Genomic DNA, 10,580 nt, shown 5'->3' with positions numbered 1-10,580 from the left:
CTAAGAGTCTTCTCATCACCATCGTCAAATACTGTCACCAGGTAAGAAGTGAGGCAAAGGAAAAAAAGAAGAAGATTTTTTTTTTTTTTTAAATCACGGCATCATTAAGTGATTGACTTAGATGTCAGAAAGAATGAGATATACATTCTTGTAGTCAATCCCTAAAAAAAGCTGTACTGGATACTGCTGCATATTCAGTAAAGCATTTGCATAGATCTACCAAATACATAAGCTGCTGTCTCACCACAGCTACTCCGTGCTTGCACATGCTAAATGTAATCTTAGGTAATTAGTAGTTGAACAGACAATTTATGAACCAAGACACAAAATTAAAAATCAATGCAATCTAGAACTGAAAAACTATTCTTCCAGCATTTTGAATTTTCACAGTACTTTATTACATTAACCAGAACTCTGCTGATACTCAAATGGAAGCTATGCTTTCTATGTAGAAACATAAATGGATATTTTGACCAAAAAAAGTTGCAGTTAGATGCTACATGAAAGTTCAACATCCTTCTCTACCGACTTCATTCAACTATGCTATAAAACAACAGTGGTATCAGCCTAAGAAAGATGACAATTGTCAAAGTGCAGACAATCATCAAAACCAGCTGCAGGGAGAGAGAGAAGTGTGGAGCTCCTGGTTTTCTAGACTTTCTGCTTTGCACACATTCAAGGTGAGATAAACTTTTCATACAAAAAGCTTTTGTCAAGTCTTCTACAGGTACTTAACAGATGAAAACCTGTGACAAGTTTTAGCCCTCAGGCTATTCTTTCACTGCTCAGTGAGACAAGAACTGACCAGCTCTCCCCTCCACAACAGTGATGATAATTATATTCTTGTCCCCACTCTACAGTGACTTAGAAGACTTTTGTGGGCACAGAAACAAATCCAAGATCAGATAAAAATATTACATTAAAAATTAAGAGTTTCAGCAATTTCTTAATATGCACCTTTCACCTTCTGTCCATCATCAGTATTGCAGAGCCTGATTCTATGAGTCTCATTAGAATTCAGTCACGTGGTAGAGAATTAAAAAAGCATGTAAACACTCTACAAACAAGAGCCAAATACCTGTTAGGAGAATAGCTATCAATGGCAAAAGATGCCTGGCAAGATCAGAGATTAACTTTCAGACATGTCTGGCCTTCGGATAGTAGGTCCTATATTCTCAACGGTTACAAATTTAAATAAAAATACACACAAAGCAACAAGGTACATCAAAACTCTTGACTAGTATTTACTTGATATGAAAGTAACTTTTACTAGTTCTAAGAATTATTCATCCCTATACAAAAGTCACTACTGTTGACGTACAAACTTCACCTTATGACTACCATTCCCTAGTGTTTTATACCACAGTAGTTATCAAGTGCTGTTTAGTGATAAAATATTAGCTAATAGATGCACATGTCACTTCAAAATTTCTTGAAAAATATCAAGGGCAAGAACTACACAAGAAAACACAGAAATTTGGAGCTGCATCTCAAATGGTCAACGTGTAATTAAGCCCCTCCTTGGTTAAGTGACGTAGAAGGCACCAGGCTTCTAATTCAGTTTGCATTAATTAACATAACAGTCTCCTTACATAATGAGAGATTAAAAAAAATCTGTCCACTTCAAGGGGTAAGATGACTACAACAGAGGTAAACCTATTCAGAGCTAGGCAGATAGCCACATTACATATCCTGTGTGCTAATCTGCTTCTGGCCTCTTCCCTACCAGAGGGATTGTTGATCTTGTTCCATAACATGAATATATTCAAAGCAAAAGCTTCATCTCCCTGGAAGACTTGTGCAGCCACCATAGTACACATGACTGTAATGCATATGACATTAAAATCTAATGGACCATCCCCAAAACAATCTACTAAGCAGATATACAGGAATGTAATGGATTTAAAAACACCTATTCTGAAACTGAAAGGAAAACAAGGAAAAGAAGCAACTTACTGCAAATAAAACCACTTTGAATTCTGAGAAAAAGCAATGTAATGACAAAAATGTGCAGAAGGGGTAAGACTACTTTTGAATTTTTAATAAAGCAAACAATCCTAGGATTTTTTTTCCTCATAGTAAACACATAGAGTTAACTCTAAAGCATATAATTTAAACTTTCTAAAGACACAATGCTGAAACAGTATCTAGGTACCAGGATTGGAATACCTTGAGCTTTTTGAGGAAGTTTTTATAGGACTTGCAAAAAAGCAAAGATACTTCATGTATTTATATAACTGTGCTATACTAATTTTAAAAGGCTAAAATAAATTAAAAAAAAAACAAAAACAACAACCCACCTGGTAAAATTTAGTTCCTATCTTCCTTTGGTATGAAAGTAGTATCACCAAAAAAAAGCACAAACAAACTGATGTGCTATTTCTACGCAGACAGCATCTTATGAATGTAAGACAGAGATGCTCTTAAAGCAACCTTGCCCATACTTATATGTTAAGAGTTCTCAAGCAGCTCCAAAGTGGTTATTCCTCTAAAATCTATGTGTTCCTGCTGCAGTGGCATAAATGGTCTTAAGAAACAACTTCTGAAAAGGTACTACTTCAGTTCTGTTTGTCCCTTCATAAAGCTTTTGACCAAATTGTAGTAGTTTTATCCACAAAATCATTGACAATGCAAGTAATTAGATACTTCTCAACAAGTGTTAGGACAACATTAGATAACTGCTGGTTAACATGTGTGCTAATTCTGAAATCTGGTGAATGGCAACTACCCCTTGAAGAAGGACTTTCACTCAGATCTGTGAAGTCACCACTGCCTGTAAAGATAATTTCAGTCTCATTCCACTCATCCTCCTGACAAAGATTATTCTAATCATCCACTGCTAGAGTCACTTATCTCTCAAAGTGCATTATATGGCCAGCCGCTGTGCTACTGTTACTGATTCTGCAAGGTCAACGTGCTTTTGTCTACTTTTATCTACAAAACATGGCTTTCAGTCTCAACTTCTATATCTCCTCTTCCCATTTCTCAAGTTCAGGATTTTTGTCAGACATACTTTGATTTACAGTCTGCAACTCCACGACACCCACCTTCTACATCTCATCTCCATGGACTGCTATCTTACTCTTGCTGAACTGCTAACCTCTGCTTTCTCAGAAGCGTAAATATATACATACAACAGTTTTAACACCAGCTATAAAATTCTGTTCTTAAAAGTTCTCGTATCTTATATTAACTTATGTTAATTATTGGTTTTATACCTCATGTTTCTCCTCATCCTAACCCGGTCTCTCCTTTACTCACACATTCTACTTCCCCAACAAGAAAATGGATATATATTTTCTCCAACACTTATCTGTAAAGTCTTAATAAACTTACAGCTCTATTCCCTTGTTAAAAAAACCCACAAAGCCAAACTAGGGAAAATGAAGACTTCTTCTAGTTGTTCCAACATCACTTCATCAGTAACAACCGTTCTAATCTCAAAACATCTAAGTCTTGCTATGGTTCTTTTAAAGACCTGGTCTTCATCTTCCCACATCCCAGTTATTTGCCAAGCAGAGAAGTATGATACACTTCCCGGGGTACCTTTAAGACTACCAGTGCACAGATAGAATGTATGTTGTAATTCTACAGTTGACCAGTTTTCCCCAAGACAGATACACAGCATCATAAACACACATATATAAAGCCTTTAAAAAAATATTTGAAGGAAAAAAAAAAAAAGCTGTATTTGCTTCTGGTAATGTGGATACATCATCTAAAGTCTGAAACGCCACATTAGAAAACTGGGAGAATGAACAGGGAAATACCTTTTTAAAAAATAAGCTGCATCTGTTTTTACAGCACCTGCTACCCGGGCTCAGCCTGAGAGTAGGGAAAAACAAGTATTGCCATTTATCTTTCAGAAACACGTCTTTCAAGTTTGGGGGTTTTTATACAAACTTTCCATACCTAAGCATCTTCAAAAAATCTCTCTCACCATGTTTAAGACATGTCCAGGCCACAGGCTTATTTTAAGTCATGAGTTTAATTCAAATATGTAACTATTGCTCTTACCTACGGTGTACCAACTGGCATCTGTTAATTTGTTGATAACTGCTTCTTGGTAGGTTCCATCTGGATTCTTCACTTCCACAACAGTTCCTACCTAAAATACAAAAGCCACTTAGCACTGGAGAGCTTCTATAACAAGCAATGTTATTTGTATTTAGCAAATAGAGTTAATTTCTAACCTATTTCTGTGTTAAATATACCATACTCTCCCAGTTTCCTTTGGATATACTTGTATCCCTCAGAACTTTATTTTACTCCTCTAAAATAAGACAACTAACTGAGCTGATTATTTCCTGCCAGTAGGTGGGGAACAAGAACCAATTTGAGTGATGTCATTCTCTTGTATAAGAGTTTGCCCATCAAATCCTCCAGCTGAGTTTTCCAAAGCAACAGTGTCTAAAAATTAGAGCCAGCCAAACTTCTTAGCTTTACGTCCAAAAAGAACAAAGAGGCTTGCATCAGCCTTTAACTACAAAAGAAAAGGTTAACATGAAGGGTAGGCTAACTCTAGCTTTGCAGCATTACCTTTTATGCTCTGTGTTCCTTTCTGGCCTGTGTAATGAACTGAAGCTTCCACTTTGACCCCATACTGCATATACACATTAATGTCAAATACTAAAATAATGAAAAAAGTTTTTCTAAGTGTTAGCAAAATGTAAAATTTGTTACCTTTAAGGGACCCTTTATGTGGTCATCCTGCACTTCCACTGTTGAAGAATCATGTCTAAAAGTTACCTAAAAAATATAATTCAACTGACAATCACTTGATACAATTGAGCAGCATAAGCACATACAGATGTCAATAGCCCTTCCCTTACTCTCATCTTACAGTTAGTCACCATCATAATTCCACTTGCTGAAAACTGTACTTCATTCATATATTTTAGAAATACGAGACATTAGTCATCAAAACTTCTAAAATATTTATCTTTCAGAACAGAACCATTACCTTCTAAAGTAAGTGACAAAAAACAGCTTACCAACAATGTTTAATAGCTCAAAACAATCTCTGCAGTTCTCTTAAATGATTTGAATTGTACTGCTTTAGTACCACTCCAAGAAAGGAGAGAGTTTCAAGAGTTCTGAGTGTAAGTAATTTTTAAGAAATATTTATATCTCGATTTTCTGAAGTCAAGCAGTTTTAGCACCTATATCTAATTCCATATTATGGGAGTATTTTTGCTTTTTGTTATTAAAGCACATTTCCTTCACTCACAGTTGAAAGACTCACACAAAAAAGGTAAAGAACACTGCTGTCAACTAAACAAAATGAACAAGCCAAATAGCCTTTCAGTCAATGCCAGCCTAGCCTATACACCGCTAGTTAATCGGAAGTACATGTACAGATGGCTAACTTTCAAGTCTTTCAAAACTGGAAAAAATAAAAGCTGTAAGTATTTCCAAGGTATTTTCCCATGTCATTGGCTATGTCTTTACTTGTACATATGCTGTCCTCAGAAAAATATGTTCTGAAAGTTATCTGTATCAGTCACTACAGATACTCACTACTCATTTAATTCAAAATTAAGTTGGTCACACTTAAAGTCACAGGATTTTCCTATCAGTTACACCTCAAGCCTTATTTCCACTCTGGTTTTAAAATTCAGGGAAACTGAGAAAATGCTGGCATTACATTTTATGTACATATGTACATTTTACTAACACACATAAATGATGTTCTAATGTTCACCAGAACATGCTCTCTCAATGTAAGTGAATGTTAGTTTATTAGTATTCACAAGAATCAAGAACGGAGCACAAGATTCAGCTGTATAATCCTAACTCTCACTACCTTAATCGGTAGGCAATCCTACCTTAAATCGGACAGCTTGGTTCATGAGCATAGGTATCCAAGATCATGTTCTCACTGTTGCTGAGAGGTTCTCTGTAGCACAGAGCAATAGCAAAATTTCCTTCAGAACAACAGTGTTCTCTAACACAGATTTTCCTACTTAGTCTCCTGAGAAGTTTAGTCAAAGGTTTGCAAAACTCCTTAAAAGGAGCAAACAGCTGAGCACCTACAAGCAGGACTAAGGAAAGCCCACCTTGACTAGCTGATTAGAAAACAAACGCATAAAATATTTTACTGCCTTCCAGGGTGCTACTTCATCAATCAATCATCTTGTCCATCTTCTGTTAGAACCACAGGGATACACACTGCTGTGAAAGTATGTTCCTAGAACATCCCACTACTGATGGCAAATACTTTCTGTCCACCAGGCAGACAAAATCATACTTTGTAACCTGAAAGCCAAACAAAGAATTACCTCAGCAAAGACTACACTATTCCTCTCTTTTGGGGAATTTATCTAGAAAACAAAAGTTCAGTTCAGATGCAAAGTAATCTGAAATTTGTGGTCACTAGTGGCTCATGTGAAATATCCAATGTATCAATTCTGATTTAAATATCTGGTTTTATTTACGTTCTGTAATTATCTTAAATGTATTTTACAGCAAAAAGGAACTCTATCCACGAGACAGCCACAAGGTACTATAATGAAAGGTAAACCAGGCAAATTGCTGTTATGTATTCCAGAACGTTTTTTCTTTTCCAAGATGTTTTAGGGCTTTGACTCTTTTTGGGGAGAAGATTTTTGATACCGACAGTTTTTGCTTCTCAAGATATTCATACGTACAACAAAAGTACTGCTTATTAACAGAAATACTCAAACTCTAAAGTCAGTGTGACACTACTGGCCTTTCCCGAAGCTGAAAAAAGTGACGTCAGTATTTGTTAGTGGGGGTTTTAATTCCCTCAGTATTTCACCATGGTTCCTGTCTCAGGCAAATCATTAAGACATTCAGCATGTCATCAACCTGTTTAGATTCAGTTGAAATTTCCCTTTTCTTCACCATTCTGAAGAGAAAGTCCTGGTATATATTTATACAAGGTATGCTTCACTAGTTTCTGTTTAATAAAGACCCATACAGAAAAGAGTGTTCTGAAACTTCGGTTGAGGGTGTACAAATACAAGTGCATGTGGATGATGGCACTAATTGTTTTAGGAGACACTGTCAAAATAAACTGGCCTAAATGGCTTTCTAGGAAAAGGTATAAGAGATCCTACGAAGTGGACTACCACTCTCTTAACTGAAAATTTGGCCCTTTGTTGAAGACTTTTTACAAGTCCAGGCAAATAGTATTTCCTGGATGCTTTCCATGAAGCGTGTACTGCAGTTACAATGTTAATGTAACATTCTGTACCATGTACAGAACCTGCCAAAGACTGTTAAACTGTGAAATACAGTACTTATTGATACTCAAATGATAAATACATAGCATTTGCGTTAAATTCAATAAAGTTATTTAATTATACTGGTGATGGAAAAGTTATTATGAAGGTACCCCTCAAAATATTCTAGGAAGCAAAATCCGACAGAACAAGAAAGCAGGTAAGAGGAGACGCAATTAGATGTATTTTACTTGCCTGAAGATGACATACTTCATACTGAAAAAATTTTGTTGCCATCCTCCTTTCTCAACAGAGCATCTAGTTATAAAACTTAAATGAAAGCTTCAAACTAAAATTGATGTTTATTATGAAGTTAATCGACTTTCCTCTTCCTCCCGTAGTTCTAGGAGACTAGGGCATGAAATATATTTGGGCCAGGAGAAACTGTTTAACAAGTGGAAAACAAATGCAGCAGATAAAACCAAAATTCTAGACAAAGTACACCTGACAATGAGAATCTCAGTTACAGCTAACACTGGGGAAAGTTTGCACATGCCAAAAAGAGTTCAGAAGAAAAGAGTTCAGAGAAAACCAAAGGGTCATTCTTAAGTTTAGGGAATATATGTTCCTAGTAGAAGAAAGACAATGTAAACAGATATTGTTACTGTTCTCACACATGGGGAGAAAAAAAAAAACACCAAACCCTCAACCACAAATCACATTACTCTACAAAGCAAGAGTAGCACTGGGCCTTAACTGCCCTAAGCTATACACTAACAGCAAAGACACACAGGCACAAACTTGAATCCACAGAGCTTTAAGCACAGCCTCCACAAACAACTTACAGTAAAAATTCTACTCCATTTCATTTCAAAATCTTTCTGCAAAACACTGCAGTGACCAAACTGCTAGTAATAAACCCAAGGTTGTTTTCATTGATATATTTTCTTAAGTGCAAGTGGCCATCTAAGAAGCTGGGATGAAAGCTCTCTAAGGAGATGAAAGGAGTTAAGATTTCACCAATCTAGGCACAATACAATTCCTGTACTTAAATACTGATACTTAACAGCTTAAATACCAATACTTAGTCACTTAAAATCAATGGTGCTGTGAAGCACAGACCAGCTGATGCTGTTAGGAGTTATGACTAACGAAATGAAAAGACCACTTATTTGCTCTAAAGGCTTTTTAAAGATGCCAGATTTAAGATTCCTTGTAGTTAACATTAGTATCAAATAAGTGACATTAGTCCTTCCCTCCAGGGCTTTTGGAGATAGCCTCCTCTCTCCCTCAGAGATACTATAAGCAAAAAAATCAGCCATAGCATGAGGGCAGATTTAAGCAATGCATGACAGTTTAGAATGGGGGCTCTTCTATAACAGGTTATCACCACCCACAATTCACAAGTTTTCACTTACATTTATAGTAGAGATAAGAAAAATATTCTGCCACTATAACTCTGCTGCAGAGCGACAATCTAAGTTATTTTTTCGAAGTGCTTTTGATCCTTTCTCTGTTATATTTCTGCATGAGGTTAAGAGGTAGAGCAGAAAAATAATACCTCTTCTCAGATTAGAAGCTTTTAGGGCAATGTTATCGAAACAGAAATATAAGGCCATTTTGCAGTGTAGGCTTACTATATAATAAAGCCCAAACATTGTTCTCTTTATTTCTAGAAATGATACTTTAAATTTCCAAGGGATGTTAAAATGTATCTCTTGCATTCCCTCCCTGCAAGTTTTATTTGTACTGCTCATAGCTTATGTTGATTCATTCAGTCATTAACTAGTCATCACAAAGATTAGGTAGAGATCCCCTGCTTGCTATTCTACAGGACTCAATATGCTGAATTTGTTGGAAGACAGGAGGGTTTCATCTTATTCCTGAAGCACTACCTAGTCGCCACTACTAAATGGCAGTGACCTGCGGTCCGGAGGTGAAACACAACACATCAAACCTACTTGGAGGAGTTTTAGCTATTTTCTGATAACATTCTTCCATGCATAAGCCTACATTTGTCATATTTTGATCAATTACTTTGAAGTCATCCTATGACATTGAAGGCCACAAATGCTGGATGCAAGAACATGACAAAGCAGTGGAAGAAACAACATATTTAAATGTGGGCCAACCTCTTCCCTGCCAGCAAAAATCTTACTGTTATTTCAAAGACTGCACTGCCGGCCTCCAAGCAAAGGACAGTCTCTTAGCTGTCTTGAGGCTATAAGGAAGTTTCACGCTGTGCTATTTTTGAGCATTGATGACTTTTTTTCACCGAAAAAACATCTGCAGGAAAGCCACATACCTTGACTTTGACAAGTCTTTTTGCTGTCTTGATCTTGGCTTCACAGAAGGCTCCTCTATACTTCGCACTCACATCGGTGCCCACTGTGAGATAGGGAGGCTCATCAATGGCCTGGAATAGAAATGAAAACAACTGGTTTTTTAATTACTGGCCACTGGCAATACATCTGTCATGGTCTTGCTAGCTGGTGTGGACAGAGCATTACCAAACAGCCCAGTGAAATCTGACAGCATATGTACATCACATCAGCAGAAAACACAGAACACAACACTAAATTCATACAATGACTACCATAAATATAATAAACTGATACCACAGCTCTCTACAACCACCACCACATAAGCCTCCAACCTCTGCACCATGTGAAGATACAGCATATGGCCAGCTCTGCTACAACGGTGAAGGCTAACCAACTGTTCTACCTCCTCCTTTAATTGACTCAGTATCTGATGAGTTTCATGAAGTCACTGGTGTTTATTTGCCTCAAATAATTAAGGTTCATTTTGCATTAGTAAGTAGAATAACTCTGAAGAGACTTAGCTTTTTCGCTTTCGAATAAATTATATAGGAGGGTGTTCACCAGGAGACCAGCCCAAGAGGCAGAGTACAGTGGGAGAATAACAGTAGGATAAACGCATAATGGAGGTGAAGGGTCCAGACAAAAGACAAGGTTCTGTTACAGGAAACAGAGGAAGAGATGGCACCCAAACGTGGAAACGTGAAATAGAAGAAGAGGGAAACAAGTGTTTCTGGGTGTAATAGGAGAACATGGGTCCAATTAGTATGCAGAGTGAGCCTGTGAAGGCTCTGTTTCTTCAAAGAAGGTCCAATCTCTCTCACCCAACCTCTCCCAGTGTAATCTCGGGGAGGCGATTCTAGATATCTGAGCCACCTCTCTATCACCTCCTAGAACATGGATCAGAAGAAAGAAGGCAGAGCATGCCAAGCAACATGAGTAAAGTACATTTTCAAGAGCTGCAAGACTCCATGTAGCCCCAAACAAAAGCTGGGAAGAGACATCTAAACCCTCATCTAAGCCCACATCACATTTCTGCACCGCTACAGATGCGGACACAGTTTACAAAGAG

At 37.1% G+C, this 10,580-nt stretch overlaps 1 protein-coding gene across 1 annotated transcript in view; it reads right to left on the bottom strand.

The window, feature by feature from the left end:
• Positions 1 to 9,603, bottom strand: part of LOC104501735 (AT-rich interactive domain-containing protein 4B-like) — a gene marked incomplete at both ends in the record, with an annotated part of 18,461 nt that extends 8,858 nt beyond the window's left edge. The window contains 4 exons of the mRNA XM_010145592.1: positions 4 to 31; positions 4,018 to 4,108; positions 4,684 to 4,749; positions 9,493 to 9,603. Of these exons, the coding sequence (XP_010143894.1) occupies positions 4 to 31; positions 4,018 to 4,108; positions 4,684 to 4,749; positions 9,493 to 9,603 (296 nt within the window). The remainder of the gene's footprint in view (positions 1 to 3; positions 32 to 4,017; positions 4,109 to 4,683; positions 4,750 to 9,492) is intronic.
• Between the last annotated feature and the right edge of the window lie 977 nt (positions 9,604 to 10,580).

This window comes from Buceros rhinoceros, unplaced genomic scaffold (assembly GCF_000710305.1).
Source record: "Buceros rhinoceros silvestris isolate BGI_N320 unplaced genomic scaffold, ASM71030v1 scaffold42921, whole genome shotgun sequence".
NCBI classification, from domain to species: Eukaryota; Metazoa; Chordata; class Aves; order Bucerotiformes; family Bucerotidae; genus Buceros; species Buceros rhinoceros.
This window is presented reverse-complemented; position numbering and strand designations above follow the sequence as displayed.